A 17715-nucleotide genomic window follows, 5' to 3' on the forward strand; every position below is an offset into this window, starting at 1 on the left:
AGTACGAGTCATTAGCCTTGTGAGATGATTGCTTTATCTCACAGTGAATGGAGGCGTGACCATTTGCTATCAAGCTGCAGACAGTCTGAGGGGCAGACTGTGTCGGATAATGCTGAATATGGTGTCAGTAAGACTGTATCAACATTTTGTAGCTTACTGATATACCTAATCGGATAACACTTTAGTTTAATGACATCACTTAGAGTGATGGTGATGAGACAACATAATTAAGCTCTGTTGAAAATAAAGCAAACTAAGTTCACCAGACTTTCTTTTATGACTCTGGTTCAGGATGTTGTATGTTATCATATAATGGCTCACAACAGACAGTGATATTTCAGTTATTATTATCAATGGCTTCAAAATTCGTTATCACAGATTACTAGAATATCAATGCAGCCAGGCCCACAAAACACAGAAGGGTCACCAAGTGTTAAATCATAGCTGCTGCTTCTTCTGCACCTCTGATGTACTCATTTGTAATCGTGTCAGTCCTGATCACTCCCAATGAATCTTAGCATCTTCAGCTCTGCCTTCTGTCTTGTTGGTTGTGCCACTGCCTTTAAACCATACTTCATAGCAGGTCTCAGTACCATCCTCCAAACATTAAGCGATAACGACTGCTAGCTACTCATTAACCATCGAGTAATATCAGTGGTAAAAGTTGGCATTTACACTGGAAAAAACAGTCAATAAGTTGTTGAACTTTTTATTTTTGTGAGCATTTATGGTTAATGATAAGTAACCTCAAATCTTTGGTTTTTTTGACTTTTGTCTAAAAAAAGACATTTAAATTATGTAAGTTTTGGCTTTGGGACTAGTGGCTGCTATGGTGATGAATGATGAAACAAACACACAAAAGTAGATGTAATTAGTAGCTGTAGAAGCTCTAGTTGATTTAAAATCCTTTTTATAACTTGAAAGTTTTGGAATTCTGGGATTCTCATTTGCAGTTTTTTCCCATGTTGGTTCCAATGTGGGAAATAATGTTTTTGTGCCCATTTTGTGAATTTTTTCCTGAATTCCTTTTTGAACTGTGATGTTTAGGATCTTAAATAAGTATCTTTTAAATGTATATTTAAACATTATTTAGACATTTTCTCTATTAATTATACTAACACATGATTGGTACCAGTAAGTACTAACACAAGACGAATGGTTCTTGAATTTTTTCATGGTTGAAAATGTAATTCTGTTGCACTGACTCCACTTTAACTCGAGGGTCCACTTTAAGAGTCTGGTTGTAACGTTTAGAGGACTGCATGGATACGACGTGGCTTACATCAGTGGGTCCCTAAGGTCCCACTGATGTAAGCCACGTGTATCAACGCCTAAAAGCCTTCCCTTTAAACTTGCCTTAGGGTAAATGTTTGTCTATCATGTTGGGTGTGAGGCACTTTGTTTTTTTTATCTTGAAAGATGGTATATTAATAATTTTTAGTTACCTTAAAAAAAAAACTTAGACTCTTTAATGTGCATTTGTTGGAGTGTTACTTTGGCCACAGCTGTGAGAACCGACAAAAACATGGGTAGCTTTGTTCTTGGTCTGTCCGTGACAAACTTAAAATCCTGTTAACTTAATATTGACGTTAAGGTGCAAGTAAAGAAAAGGATGTTATCTGTTGCACAGACATCTGATATTCAGTTAGCCCCGAGAAGTGTATCACATAAGTCTTGAAATGTCACACAATAGTTTCTTCTTGATTTTTATGAAACATTGAGTTTAGAGTCTGCTATGCAGGAGATAAATTATTTAGCAGTTCTTTCAGTGAGTTATTTTTTTCCAGTGTCTGTCAGGATATTGAACTGCAGATCCTTTTCTGTCTTCACTTTCAGCAGCGTTACTGTTTCTAAAGATTTTTCTGGGACCCTGACCAAGGTTTCATCTTTCATGCATCTGTCTTTTCAAAATAAGAAAGAGTGTTTCCAGTGTATCCAGCTACAGGTATACAATGCTGATGTCAGATATCAGACTCATCATAATAAACCAGAATGGTGGTGTGTGCAGTGTACTATGGTGGTCACTAGAGGACAGTATCCAAAGATAAAATGCAGTGCATCATGCCTGCATCTTTCTCATCCTCCTTAGATTGTATTGCTGCTCTCAAATCTGACATTTGACTACTTCCTGGTCATTCTTTTCAGCGTGTGTGCTCAGCAGTAATTTATTAAACTGACAGATAAAGCCAATACCAAGCCTACTAAGCCTTGGCAAACAAGGAAATAACAAGGGATAAATGACTAAACAAGTAAAGTAATGCTGTTTGTGTTAATATTTATTAAATTTATTCATAACTAAAGAGACCGACTTTGAGTTTTTTTGACTAGTGATCTTTTTTTCACTTTATTTGATTGATGCAAGCCTTACTTTGCTTTACTTTCTCCACTTTCAGAGTTTGGGACTCTTATTGTGCTCTACCTTCACTGTCAATTCTTTTCCCCCACTGCTTCTTTTCCATCTATCTCTCCATTAGCAGTACCCCTGCTAATGCTTTTAGAGGGTCACTTGAGGGCTGGAGCTGATCCCAGCTCACATTATTTACTGTTCGGGTGCTTACTAAAATCTGTCTTGTCATAAGGGCAGCATAAGCTGAAAGGTAATTTTGTCATGGATTTTGCGGCTGTGGAGCCCAAAGAGATGCTAAAGAGGCTCGCTGTTTGTCACAGTGACATTTTAATAGTAATGTGTTACCAGGGAGCTCATTATCCCAGGGGCCACTACATTTTCAACCTCTAATTAACATTCATGCTACCAACTGGTAAGTAAGTAACCAGGCAAAGTCTCACAAACACAAATCAGTAAATACACACAAAAACAGTCAATGAATAGTGAGCGGTGGCGTTGTATCCCTCCTTAGATGCGTTTTCTTTTATTTTTGCAGAGAACATAAATTAGTGCCACCACAGTTTGGCGATGTGTGGGAGGGCTGGCTTGCACTACAGTCCTGACACTCGAGCCAGAGAAGCAGACAGAGAGACAAAAGTGAAAAAAAAAATTATCTCTGAGAGACACCATCCGGTGGCCAGTGATGAGAAAACAGTGGGATGGTTTTTTATACACATGGGGATTGAGTGCACAATTGAAAAATCCCACAAGCCGTCAGTATTAAAACACCACATCGTTCTGCTGAATGGAGGAAATAAAGGAGGCAAGCAAACTGTACGTCCTCAGTTTGTTGTTAGAGATATCTTCAGGCTATGCTGTGATGGATGCTGTCGTTGGAGTTGAACTCAGAGACTGTCAGATTGTCTTTGCTCTTCAGTGACAGTGACTTCTTTGACTTTCTACTGATGTGTTTTGAGTTACTCCACCTTTACCTTTACTAGATCTGAACCATAGTTATTTAATTATTTTTAAACAAGTCTTTAAATGTCATGTCAGTACTATAATATAGCTTTCAGATCACATTGCCTGCTCTGTTGGATCTGAAGTGTTAACTGTCTGACTAAACACAGATGTTGGACTGCAAACAGTCGCTGCTCTGTTGATATTTTTTTTTTTTTAAAAGAAAACCTCAGTTCATAATGATGTTGCTGCTGGAACTCATTAGCGTTCTTGTTACTCACTTTCAGTTCATAACTCACAGGTCGAGACGCACCGCTGGTGGTTGGTGCCACGCGGTAACTGATGATTCCAGTGAGTCAGAGTGCTGAAATATTTTTCCACATTCCTAATATGAAGGATTTATCAAGACGGATTTTGCAATTTGCAGTCTCTTGTTGATGAAACTCTGCAAATTTTCCCGATAGCTGAGTAAACACAAACTCCCAGCTGTATGTGCTCAGGCTGCCAGGATATCTGCCTTATTACCTTACATCTAAACAGTGACAGTGGCACCACCTCTTTTACTGTGTTTATATAGTATTTTCTTTCTTTTCTTTCGTTTTCGACATGGTAAATTTCCAATTGTGCTTACATTTTACTGTGAAATTACAAATATTTAGCACAGAGGGCTGTAACTTCACAGCAGTTATTTACAGAACTTTATCCTAATATTATGGCAACTTTTTCCTAGATGTACTGATGGACATTTGTGTGGCATAGATTCAACAAAATGCTGGAAGTAATACTCAGATTGTGGTACATATTGGAACGATACCATTGCTGCAGATTTGTTGGCTGCCTGTCCAAGTTTCACGTTCCCTCACATCACAAAGATGCTCTATTGGATTGCAATCTGGTGACTTTGAGGCAATTTAAGTGCAGTGGAGCTATTACAATGACCTCATTGTCATATTCAAGAAGCCAGTTTAAGATGATTTGACTTCTGTGACAGCGCGTTATCCTGTTGGATGTCAGTGTACCCATGCAGTCAGACAGGCTGTGGCTTTTCAATGATACTTAGTTGAGACTAAGTGTGTTAGTATCAACGTGCAGTGTTTAGTCTGTTTAAATCGAATTCGGGTTTGTTTTCCAAATTGAGGCGATTCATTTGTGCATGTGTGAACACAGTAATTGCACTCAGGTGTGGATCTTGAAAACACTCTAACAGGCCCATAGTGTGAAAAGAAAATATCCCCCACTCCATTACGGCACTACTACTAATATATATATATATAAACTACTGGTTTAATGGCAGGATGGATCCATTCTTTCATGCTGTTCACATTTAATTTATTTTAAAAAATCACTTTATGCACCTTTATTTCCCTTTAATGACTCTTGGTTGGCTTAAACCACGACTACATGAGTAAATGCAGTGAGTTGCTACCATAAAATTGGCTGATTAGATATTTACATGAACAACTAGTTCAACAGGTGTACCTAACAAAGTGGCTAGTGTGTATATTTCACAATAGACCTCAAGTTATTTGCAGCCAGGATATTATATTGTGCATATATTTAATTCGATCTGCCCTGTTTTTAATTATGGGTATATTTAATTTAAATATGGCAGTGACAAAGGAAACATAAATATCAGTGTGTTTTTAACTATCAGCAGACATATGTGTGACCAACTTGCTGCATGTTACTGAGGATAATTTGATAACTTTAAACATCTCAAAAAAAAGAAACACCACTGAAACTCTTCCCTTTTCAACACTGGGTTGTTTTCACTGGGGAAATGCAGCTTTTTAGAAAGAAACACTCTGACGGATCCAAAGTAAATTTCCTCTAAACTTTTCCAGTTTTTGTTTCAGAGACAAAGTCTCAGTGCTTCTTCCAAGCACCACTTCCTTGTAGGAAGGTCCAACTGCAGTCAGGGTTTTTCTTGGCATCATTTCTTACTATTGTCACTGCTTCATCCATGAGAGTCTGTAACTAATTTGAATAAAACAGTAGGTCTCTTTACTATTGTCTTCATGCTGCAATAAACTTTACGGCCTAAGAAGAGGGATACTTGCTAGTGCTGTGTTTTCCCCTTATTTGAATATATCAGTTTTACTTTTACTTCTTCATAACTGAATGAATGAAGGGAATTTAAGATTGATGAAAAATAATACCACGTCTTAACTTAAGTAAGCGACACAGCTATGTTACCATAATATAAACGGTGAAGCTCGAGGATGAACGCTAACTTTTTTCCACTTGATAAAAGTTAACGTGAGGTTTCGCGATGGTTGGGGACAAATGCAATCGCATGGCAGGACACTGTAAACGGACCAAACTTCAGTCAAGAGAACAACTGAGATAATCCATCCACAATATGAGGTTAGTCATTAATATACTGCAACAACACGCGAATAGAGCAGCTGCGAGAGAATTCAACAGACTGTTTTGTTTCTCTTAATGCGCCTTATAACCCGGTGTGCCTTATGGTCCGAAAAATACTGTATGTTAATATAGGAAAAAAGTGATTTAGGGTTAGTGGAATAAAGTTTTACATGTTTATCAAATAATGTGGACGTGCGTTGTTAATCATGTGTGTTTCTGAAATAAAATCAAATACAGTGATGTTTGATAGAGTGATGGTTGTGCCAGCATTTTGTATCATTTCACTTTTCTTGTTCTTCAGTAGGAGTTGTGTATACTGTACCTGAAGATTATTAGAAAGTCTTTGTTTAAAGTTATAGCTGTTGTTTGCTCTGATCCAGTGTTCTGTGCTGAAGAGGTGTGGTCCCCTAACACTTATGCCGTCATTCAGTTTTGGGAATATGACGTGACTTTGAGAAGAACCGTGTAAGTGTGATGGGAGTTCTTTTTAAAGCTGTAAATATTACAGAACCCACTTGCTGCGCCTTGCCCCAGTTTCTCCAACAGCAGGAACTCAAATAACCCCACGCAGCTCCGTCATTTGTTTTTTCATCGAGGTAGCCGTGTCTACAAGGGGTGGAGTTGGCATGCACGGTGTGCCTGTGTGTGTGTAGCTGTGTCTCAGCTGGTACCTATCTTTGTGGCTTGTGTTTGTCTCTGTGCCTTTAAGAGGAGGGTCTGATATAAGTGTGTGTGGGTATTTCTCAAGCTGAGGAGGGGAGTGGTGGTGGTCTGGAATGATATGTACAGTTCAGAGTGGGAATACTGTGGCTGAGTGTGGGTGAGGAAGAAGGTGTGGACAGATAGCCAGGAGGGCTTTTATCAGCACTGAGGACACACAGATTCAAAGAGGGGTTTACACTGCCAGGGGAAAGTTAAAAGGAAAGTTTGAAGAGAGAAAGGTGCCCTAACCCTGACTCAGTATCAGCCAAACCATGTCCATGCCCATGTTTGACCCAGGTCAGCGACTGCCAGAGGAGCAAGACTATGTTCAAGCCTATGAAAACGTCAGGGAGAAATATAAAGGTAACAACACCTCCTGTTTTCTTTTTGGAGTTTCAACTCAAATGATAACATGTTGAAAGCATGTTTGAATGGGAGGTGGGTGTGTAGAGTGAGTGCATGCCTCAGTGAGTATACTTGTTAAGCCTTGGCCAGCGTATTACTTTTAATTGATTCCATTTTGATTTTCATTGATGTTTCATGGAGTCTTTCTGTAAGCTGTGTTTCTAAAATAGCAATGGCATGGGCATGTGGATTGGTACTTTTGTCAGCTCTGCCAGTGATGTCTTTGTTGTTGTAGTTAACCCCCTGTATTGCAGACAGATCAACACGGAGAACATGGTTAAGTGGTGCACTTCTACAGGTGCAGTAACAGAACAGCTGCATCGATAAAACAAAGAGGACTCCTGTTCTGCATGCTTTGTGTCCTTCTCAGGCTAGGCTGCTGTCTTTGCATACAGGGGAATCTGTGGGCAGCGTGGGCACAGAGAGGTGAGACATTTGGCCTTTGGTTGAATGGCACAGGTCCAACAATGCAACGAGAATGATAAGAGCTGCCAGCCAACATGGTAGCGTATGAGAACAACATGTTTCCAGTTATGCAGCATGTGGGTAAAAGCCTACTTGTGAGTGTTTTTATTTTGTTTCAGAAAGAATTGCAGGGTTGATAGAAACAGGAAGTCCAGACGACTTGAAGATGCACCTGCACCTCATTTGTTTACTCGGTTCATGATTCTGAATTTGACCTGGAAGACAATCACCTCAATGCACTTGAAACCAGCTTCCATGCCATGTTCTCCCAGTTTGCATACATATGAAACATAGTTGTGAAATTTGACACTGGTGCTCTTGATTGGTTAACCTTCAAAATTATGTCAAAACAAAGTTGTTTAAATTTAGCGCAGTTTCATCTAACAGCATTAAGTGTATCCTTGAGGCCTATAATGACATTGAAGGATGCACTGATTGTGGAAGCTCACTGCCTTGGAAAGTTTTAACAGCACAAAATATGTGATGTGAAACTGTAGAGAAATATTGGCTGGTGCCACTGGAAAACTTCATCTTATTAGCCAATAAGTGATGGAGACAGTGTGACCGATACAAGCCATCTTTCTAATGACAACATTTTGAACATATCTGCATCAGTTATCATGGAGCAGACGTTGAATCAGATCATTATATAAATGGGACATCTCATATTTATATATATTTATTCCTGTGCTTGTGCATGAATCTGAGATTGGGTCTACGTGTTGTTTTTAATGTGTGTCAAGCTGATGGTTTGCAAATGCATTGATTTTTGCTCCAAGTTTGATAGATTAAGATGGATTAATTAATCCAGATTATCTTGTCTTGTTTTCTTATTGTATGGATGCGATTTATGGATTGATTCAGATCTATGTAGATCATCACAAAGACATTATTATGTCTTTGTAAGGCAGGTGAATTACATTGACATCTGCAGGTAATCTAGCTCAGGACACAGGCTGGCAGGAGCAGCTGTGCCGTCATGTTACACTTGTCAAACATGTCACACATCAGTGAGGAAACATCTCTTTTTCTAGAGCCTCAAATTAGTTTGTATGAGTCCCACACTGTGCACAACTCCACTGTTATAAAAGCATAATTGTTGAGAGGCACGATGAATAATTAGCAGAATGAATGATTAACATGTGTTGGAGGTAAAAACAGAACCCATAAGTGTGGGCCTGAAATTCCAGTTACAGGAAACTGTCAGTGCAAGTCTTCTCTGGGCCTTGGTATGCTGGGAACCGAGCAGTTCCATCCAGTCACATCAGTCTAGTAATTTTCTTCCCATGTGGTTGCCTACTGTGCATGTCACTGTGGGCAGTGTTCCTGCTGTGCCTCTCTGGCACCAGTCTGGTGCTCCACGCCCCTTTCATAACCTCCAGTCTCTCTGCCAAGATCAGACTTCCTGTTACTCTTTCTTATTGTTGGTTTTTAACCGGATGCTGTTTGTTTTAGATAATTGTACACTTAGAATAAATAGAACACATCTCCTTAAAGACGAGGAGATGGGCGATAACAAATATAAATGCTGTTTTTATCAGCCCTTACCTGTGGTTTCAGATGATCTGAGCTTTGAGCGAAAAGTAGGGTGCCGGGGTTTGTCGTGAGATGTCAGCCCCTTCTGTAAAGCTGTGTGTTGAGCTGTTGCATGTGTGTGCAGCTCTGTGTGTGAGCTGAATAATTCAAATATGGCCTAGATAAAGCAGTGTTCCTGTCATTTTAAAAGAAGCAGAAGAAAAGTTGAGTGTTGGAAGAAAAGCTTTGATATGGAGCTGGATTAGAGAATTTAAGCTGGTCATTAATCACCTTAAGATGAAGCTACTCAATTAGTCCTATAATCAGGTGAAATTATTGAAACAACCATGAATTTATACTTGACTGGGATTGGTACACCACTCTATTTTTAGTCTGTGTTGACACCGGTTCAAAATTCACAACACAGGTGAGAGAGATCTGATCCTGATAAAGTGTCCATCATGCACAGATTGCATGTAGCAGGGGGAGGATGGACTGTTACTCTTGGCAGCATTCGTGCACACAGTATCACATGGTTAGGGATTAATTTCATATTCTAAAAGTTATTACTCCTGCGTGAGCTGGCTTATACATTTGTATAAGTTATTGCAACAGGTGAAATGCAGCTTCCTATGGGAGTGATGAAGGCTGGGTGAAGCTGTGTGTCAGAATAGCAACAGATCACATCTATTAGTGTAAAACATGCAGCCCTGCTTTAAATACGCGCTGCAAATGTATCCCTGGAGTTTACTCTGTCAGTCTTGGCATTATTCTGGTTGAAAGACAAGCTAAATAACTTCTGGCATTTAACTCAATGAGGAGTTTGTTATTAAGGTCGCGGTAACTTATTCCAGTCACATTTTACGTGTGTTGGACAAAACTCCTGAGATTATTCCATTATCAATGGTTGGCTGCAGTGTTGGAATTTCTTGGATAATCTAAAATGCTGACGCTGTAACATCGAAGGTTGGAGAAGCCTAATGAGTCCCCCAGATACAGCACAATTACCTGCACTTACTAATGACTCCAGTGACCCTGACCTTGTTGGGTTATCTTCACCTCAAATACTCATTCTTAAGAGGTTGGCTGATAGTTTTGTAGCCAAATGTCAGAGAAAGGATTCGCTCTAACTTTTGCTAAATATTCATCTTTTCAACCAAGTTGCAGAAGGAACAATGTTTCTAAAACACCATTCTAGTAAAGCTTAAAGAGTTTAAGCTTCCAAGTGACCATTAAAGAACTGAGCAATATAATCTTCTACAGCTACTTCTCATCCTAAGGATGAACTCCAACTTCACCATAATTGACTGTAGCCAGTATTAGTAGTCTAAGTTATGCTCTGCTGCCTTGCCACAGGATCAGTTCATCTACCTTCTGCAGGTTCTGGTTAGGAGGAGTGAGATCTATATTAGCTATAGTCCAAGGTGATGGAGTTATAATAAGTCTGACCACGGGACACAATCCTCTCTGGGGGAAGTAGCTAAATAATGTCAGTAAGTACTATAATAGCCAGCTGTAGGAAAAACATGAGACAGGAAAGCGAGTTAGCAACAGCTACATTTTCAGAATTTTCAAGAGTGTTTTCCACTAGTAAACTAATAGTGGTGGAATTCTTTCAGATGAAATGTAGTCATCAAATATAATTGGTAGGTGGTATTATGTGTGGGAAACACTGAATATATGTTAACAAGAGAACTGGAATAATACTTTGTTTTGCTCCTTTTAGCTTACAGGTGAACTGTGACAGGCGTCACATGGCAGTAGCTGTTTGTGCTGATGTGATCTTTGTGTTTGTTCTGTAAAGAGTTGGTCTGGGATGTAATCCTGCCTGCGAGGTGGATTTTGTCCCACTCCCCATTCTTAAACACACTTAAAAGAGTCAACATTGCGAGCTTCTGTGTGTAAATACTAACAGAGTTTACTTATAAAAGGGCTGCGATAAATTTGTCTTGTGAATCACTGTCGAGCTTGAGCACCCGCAGAGGAAGCCTCCGCTCAGTTCCAGTACTTGCCTCAGATAAGGTTTCATGCAACTTGACCTCACTTTCAAAAATAGTAATAGTGCTTAAGTTATGGACGCGTGATCACACATACACACAGATGTGTCCAGGTTGTAAAATAGGAAAAATATTCCTCTTCTGTCATTTAATATGTGCCAAGTGGACAACGCCTCTTTCTTTTTTTCCCCTGAATAATCCATTAACATCTATGAAGTTCTACAAAAAAAACACACTTTATTTGTATATTTTTTTATATATATATTTCACATTATCATTACATTTACATTACATTTTTTTACATTTGTTTTGTCTAAGGAGCTTGGAAAGAAAAAGCGTCTGGACTTCTTTGAGTTGCTTGAAGACGTTTCACCTCTCATCCGAGAAGCTTCTTCAGTTCTAAGGGTCAAATGGTGGAGAGTCCCAGATTTAAACCCAGTGGGAGTTTCCCAATCCAATTCTTGGATGAGAGGTGAAACGTCTTCAAGCAACTCAAAGAAGTCCAGACGCTTTTTCTTTCCAAGCTCCTTGGACTACGATGACCTGGATGACTGAGAACCTTCACAGACATACATTTGTTTTGATTTTCATGTCCATGCATGTCCAGCTAATTTATTGATCTGAGCCTCCAAAGTGTAAAAACTCCTCATCCTGATCTGTTGAGCACTTTTGAACATCTGCAGATATTCTGACTGGTCTCTAACTGGTAATTACACGGCAAGCAACAACACATTCCTGATTAATAATCCACAGTTCAAGGCCAAACAGACAAATGCTGTTGGATGAATGACGTCTTTTCAAAAAGTTCAAAACCAATGTCCTATTTAAATGTGGCGGGTCTCATGCTCAAGACCGTCTCCTTGTGCATGTTTGGATAGTTTCAAGTGCTGTTTTTAGATCGCTTGATGGAAGTTTAGTTGTGCCCCCTAGCATTTTCATGCACTGATAGTTACTCTGCTCTGCAGCATAGCACAAGTTGAAGTCATGGAATTGAATTTGGTCTGAATGCATAATCAGAAGCCTTCTTCTTTGAGTTTCTGCCTGTCAAGACTATCGACACCGTCAGCTGAAAGCCTGAAAATAATCACGGAGAAAACTGTCAAGTCATCAGATAACACTCCTCTTAAAAACACACAAATTTATGAATCTTTTTTGCAGACATGAAAAGTTACAGGAGAAATAAAGGGGCACATGTATTGCCTGAGAGCTGCTGTCCTCTGACAGAGGACATACTCCTACATTATTCCCACATATGTTCACACCTACACTCCATCCCACTGTGCCAACAGCATGGCTCAGTATCTGGTAGATGAGTGAGGACTCAGAAGCTGCAGTAGGCCATTCTCACCTGTCTGTCTGCTAATTCTCTTGAGTTTATAAGGTGACCTTTTAGTCTGTATGTTCTGCTTAAACATGGTAAATGGACTCATTCTTATATAGCACTTTTATACCCTTGCAGAGGACTCAAAGCTCACCTTTAACCTCTATCACCTCTATTCACCTTTAAACATATTCCGTGCAGACTGCTGCACGTTAAGCATGTAAATCAGCAGCAACAACAAAATCCCACACGAGCAAGGTGAATATCATCTCGTTACAATGCAATCTTCTCATGGAAGTGATATGAATGTGGGTTTGATATGTATTATCTATTTAAAAATGGCTGCAGCCCAAGACCGACGCACATCACCACTCTGCAAAAACTGCTCAGTACTGCCTCAAGCCCAATGACAAAAACCCACCAGGGGTTGACTCTCAGACCAATCAAGAATCCGGAGGAATTCCTCACTCATGAGTTACAATTCTTTGCGATTATAAGTATCTTTATGTAAAAGGACCCAAACCTAAGTTGTCAAAATACTAATTTTAAGAATTATATTCAGTGAATCATTTCAGTTACAGCATGTATTTTGTGTGTGGTCGATCTTCAACTAGTGTAGATTTAGGCTTTTAACTTTTTATGTTGCTGCATTTAAAAAAAAAAAAAAAAAAAAAGTGGTAGACCAGGCACAAGCTGTGTAATTATCTGAGTTATTATATGTAAAATTATCTGAAATCTGACCTTAGCTACACCAAGTTCTTCTTTCTGATGTTCATAAGGCCGTTCAACTTGTTAAACATATTCTAAAGCCAACAACAACCTCAGAAACGTCTTATTCCTGGATTAGGTACAGCGCTTTGAAATCTTAGAGGATATCAGCCAGTCTGCTGTGATTTTCAGAAACCTTTCAGTTCCTGCAGTAAGACTAGTCATCTGGCTGATTCTGTGCTGGTCATGCCTCTTTATCTAATAGATGCCCTCACATTCTTTCACGTAGTCCAAATCCTTTCTGATGATAAATGGCATATAGATGTAATTGGTTTGTGTCTCTGGTTTCTTTTGTGGAACTGCTTTAAGTCTGCGGAGGAATGGAAATCCTGACTGTGAACCGCCGTGAAGTGAACTCAGCCTGGCAAAGTTTGCTGGTGAGAGCCGCTGTAATTGAGACGGGATTTGTATTGGAGCAGAGGATTAGTGCCCTCCCAAATCCATGGAGTCAATAACAGCTGACGTTTGTTATGTAACCACACTGCAAAATGTTCAATGTATGAACTTTCTTTTAGTCTTTAACTAGATCAGAAATATTATATTTTTATTGTCACAGTCGCAGTGTTAAGTGGGCAACAAATAAACAAAGAAAAAAACGTTGCTCTGAAAATAGTCAGCTATAAGACTCGGACTGAAAATTATTGAAAAAGCAGCCAAAGTCCAGAGAAAAACTTTGAAAGATCTTCAGAAAGCCTGAAGAACTATTACTTAAGCAAGACTTTTGCACAGTACAGAGGGTCAGGAGGTTAGGAAATTAGTTTTAAAGCATTGCAGTTTGGATTATTGTTGTCACCCTACCAGGTGGACAGACAAGCAGCATGGACACCCCAGTTTGTGAATGCAATACCTCGAGAACGATGTGAAGTAGGATTTTTAAATTGAATTTGTTGATGCATCTATTAAACATCTGTGGATGCAATAATGCAAAAAGGAAGTCACCGGGATTTAAATTTATACCATACGTTCATCTGCTAGGAGGCTGAGGGGTAGCACTGGCAGTCACCAGTATATTTGTAATACTGTGTATTCAGTTAGATTACACCAGATGTCTGTTGAGCTCTCAGCCACATGTAATTGTCTTGATTTTTGTATTTATTTATTTTGTGCACAAAAAAGAATAAATCTTTATGCATAGACTTATATTTTTTTTTAAAAAAGTTTAAAAATAACTGAATATATTTGGACCAGCGGGCGGAGTGATGAGTAGCAAGCGTGGTTACCAGGTGTGTGTATAGGTTTTATGGATGCATGGCACAAATACAGGTACCTGTTAACATACTTGAGTCTGACACACCAAAATTAGTACGGGGATCTTGAACAGTTTTGTTTTGTTTTTTCCATTTTTTTACACACCAAACCAGATTTGTTAGAGAATTGTGTTAAAAATGCTCCAAACAATAAACATCACAAAATGTTTTTGTGGTACTGGTTTAGCTTTCTGCTAAAATCAACTGGTTTTCCAGCTTTCTGTGGAGTTGTTATGAAGAGACCAAGCAGTTAGTTTTGTTTTATTTTTGTTTTCAATTTTATTTTTAATTTATATGTTTTGTTTATTAGTCTTTAAACATGGGGACTGACTTGCTTTTGGAGTACCAAGTGGTCAATAGAGGAACTGCAGTTTTTGGCACCTCTAAATTGTCTAAACTGCAGCTGACTGAATGTTTGATCAAATTAACATATTAGTTGATAAAACACAAACAACACAGCTGAAGGTTGGACAGCTGTTATTCCCTTCGCTTGCCACTCTAACCGCACAGCTGCTTTAACTGTTTACTGTCCGTTTTAAGGCCAGAGAGAGCGAGAGAGAGGAAAAGAATCGATCAATAATCATCAACCTCAGGTCACTGAATAGGATGATGTCACTCTTTACTTCCCCACAGTGCTCTAAAGCACAGGTTTTGTACAGTGTGTCCGGTGGGTTATTGAGTGATAGCAGTGACACACAGAAAGATGTCTTTCTAACCTGTCTGAGAGGATGATGTCACTGGAGGAAAAATCATTCTGGTCGCAGGGAGATTTCAGTCTCCAGGATACGGTCATATACAAACTGTTATTTTATCCGTCTTGAGCGCTCTGCACAGTCGAGCTATAAAAGATTGTAAGTGCTTACAAAAATAGATTAAAATATAGTTCCACACCACGTGATATGATTTGTAGTTGCAGCATACTACAGCACAAAGTTCTGTATCCACAAATCCATTTCATTGACTGATTAAAGGAAAAGGTCTGTATTTTGGAATAAAGATCACTTTGGTTTTTCTGCTGCTTATAGTTAGATGAAAAACAGGATACAGTTCTCATGTCAAGCTGTTTAATATAAAACGCCATGTAGAAGCTCTCAGCATGAAGATAAAATAAGATGTACTTCCAAAACCAGAACTAGAACTAAGGAAGACAAAAGGCACTACTGCATAGGCGAGACAGGGAGAGGCAGAGATGGATAAAATAGAAACACAAGAAGGAACAACAAAAACTCGTCAGCACTGAAAGCCAGGATCGTGAGACAGGATGTACTCTTAGGTTTTTAATATAACTAGCTTGCTCAGTATGAGTACGTCTTCATTCATAATATTACAATTACTTCTTTCATCTCCCTGATAAAGACATTGTATTTGTGCAGCACATCCCACCTTACCTGAATACTTCTGCTCATCTCTTAGTCTAACCTTTGAATCAGGAAGCACAGAGATCCCAGCCTGATGTTTGTCCTGGGTCGCTGAACAATGGTGCTAACATCCCGTTTATGGCATGCTGCAGTAATCCCGACTAATGCCAGGAATGCCAGTAGGGAGCTGACTGGCATTCTCACTGTTTTTCTGCAGGGTTTGAAAATCCCTGCTGCTGCTTTTTTCACACACCACGACCCTTGAAGTCTGCAACTTCTATCTTCTTTTATTTTTTAATACTAACGAGGCTATGAGCAGTTTGTCTGGAGCGGTGATTCAACAATAACGTTTATATTGATTTCTGTCTCACCTCGTCTCATTTTTAGAGGTGAAACAGAATGAGCTCATCTCAGAAGTTACTACTCAAGTTATTTATTTTCTAGTGCTTTGCAACATTGAAAGAATTTAAAACAGAGTGCCTGCAAAAAGTAGCATATTAATTTCCCGGAGAAAGATACTGCAGAAGTTAAAAGCTCGATGAGTGTTTGAAAACGTGTTAGTGATCTTGATCTTATTCACACACAATGGATACGTTGTTCAGCGTAAATAAACTACTTCTGGGTGTCCTGACTCTGGTGAATCAGAGACACCCAAAAGGAAAACAGACATCCTCAATGTGTCTTTTTCAGAGTGCAGATCTGAAAGACAACAAGCCTTAAAACATATGTCATCATGACACATTCTGTGAATTCCTCTGGTGTTGTGGTCCTCCTGAAAAGTGCTCCTTTTCTCCTCTCTGAAAGGACTTTAGACAAAGCCTCATAGAACACACACACACACACACACAGATTCCTCTGTGGTTGCTTTCTTTTCCTTTCCTTTCCTGGGAGCTTCTGTTACGCATAAATTGTGTAACCAAAATTCGATATAATGTAATAATTCTATTGCTGCGAAGACCAAAAAGTTTCAAAACGAAATAGTTGCATAAATGACTGGAAGCGTAACATGCAGTTAAATGCATTGAAAATAGTACTTGCCCAATATTTGAAGGTTTGGTATATGGTTGTGGCATAAAACCGGCAACACGAGTCTCGCTTTAGAATGTAAATGTTAACATAGTGAAGTTTTGCATAGATTTTATGCAAATACACACACACTCTATGTAAAAGATTAATGTAACTTTAAAGGATTTCTGTATTTACTTTTTAAATCTTAAACTTGCATTCTTTCTTATGACCAGTAGGGGGCGACTCCTCTGATCAAGTCAAAGAAAATAATCGTAAACATTTTTTTGATGACTTTACTTTCAGTCGGGTTTCACTACATGCTTTTGCCGTGTCCTCGACTTTCAGTCATTTTCACCCATCGCTGAGTTCATGTTGACAGCAAACTCAACAGGAGTCCACAAACCAGTCGATGTTGATGTTTTTTTTAATTCCGTTAATATCGGGAAATTTGTCACCAAGTGGCCATGATATAAACAGGATGACATCCACCAGCTGTTGATGTTAAAATGGGCTCTTTTTATGTGTGAGATAATCAGGGAGTGGCAGTAGTGAAGAGATTATTTTTAGCTGCTGAATTCTCGGCTTGTTTGTTTGAGTTCAGATGAACTCCAACAACTGCACAGGGAGTTTAATATCACCGATGGACCTAGACAGGAACTGATGTGGGGGTATCACCACCTACTCCTCCACACGCCCCACCCTGAAGCCCAGAGTATGTTGGTGACACTCCAGCTTCTAATGGCTGAACTTCCATAGTGGGAGGAGCCACATCCCACAGAGGGGTGGAGCGGGTGTATCGGGTCTTCCACCTGGGATTAAAAGGCACTGGAGGCTTTGGCACCGCTGCTTGGAAACAGAAATATCATTCAAACTGGTGTGGAGCCAGGGGGCTTAATATACCTCACAATGATGTTTAGCTGGGAAATTGAATTTTCTCTGACTCCTCAAATATGCACAGAAACAATAGTTTTTACTGTGTAGGACTGTGCTGTTTTTAAGAGTAAACTCCAGGAATGAAATCCCCCAAAATAGTCACAGTTGAAAAGGAGAAAGTTGACAGTTAATCAAAAAACAAATCACTGAGTTATGTTTCTTTGTTATTGGCTCCAGCACAAGCTAGGAAATTCCTAAGGTGGTGTGCAAGTTTTGGTTTTGAACACTAACCCTTTTCCATCTCAAAACATTAGTGTGTAGGTGTTCAGAAAATGCTTATTATTGCCAGTGCTCCTCATCAAGGTGAGGTTCCTATGTGATTAAAGGTTCATGCACATTA

At 39.2% G+C, this 17715-nt stretch overlaps 1 protein-coding gene across 7 annotated transcripts in view; it reads left to right on the forward strand.

Moving 5' to 3' along the window:
* The window catches only part of pleca (plectin a), a 105178-nt gene that overhangs the window by 11633 nt on the left and 75830 nt on the right, over nt 1–17715 (forward strand). For 2 of the 7 annotated variants that reach the window (XM_012924128.5, XM_012924130.5), the window contains exon 1: nt 6428–6721. The exons of the other annotated variants lie outside the window; for them this stretch is intronic. In XM_012924128.5, coding sequence (XP_012779582.2) covers nt 6631–6721 — 91 coding nt within the window. In that variant the 5' untranslated portion in view covers nt 6428–6630. Of the gene's footprint in view, nt 1–6427; nt 6722–17715 lie in introns of those variants that run through there. 7 annotated transcript variants of the gene reach the window in all.

The sequence above is a fragment of the Maylandia zebra genome, linkage group LG22 (assembly GCF_041146795.1).
Source record: "Maylandia zebra isolate NMK-2024a linkage group LG22, Mzebra_GT3a, whole genome shotgun sequence".
NCBI lineage: Eukaryota > Metazoa > Chordata > Actinopteri > Cichliformes > Cichlidae > Maylandia > Maylandia zebra.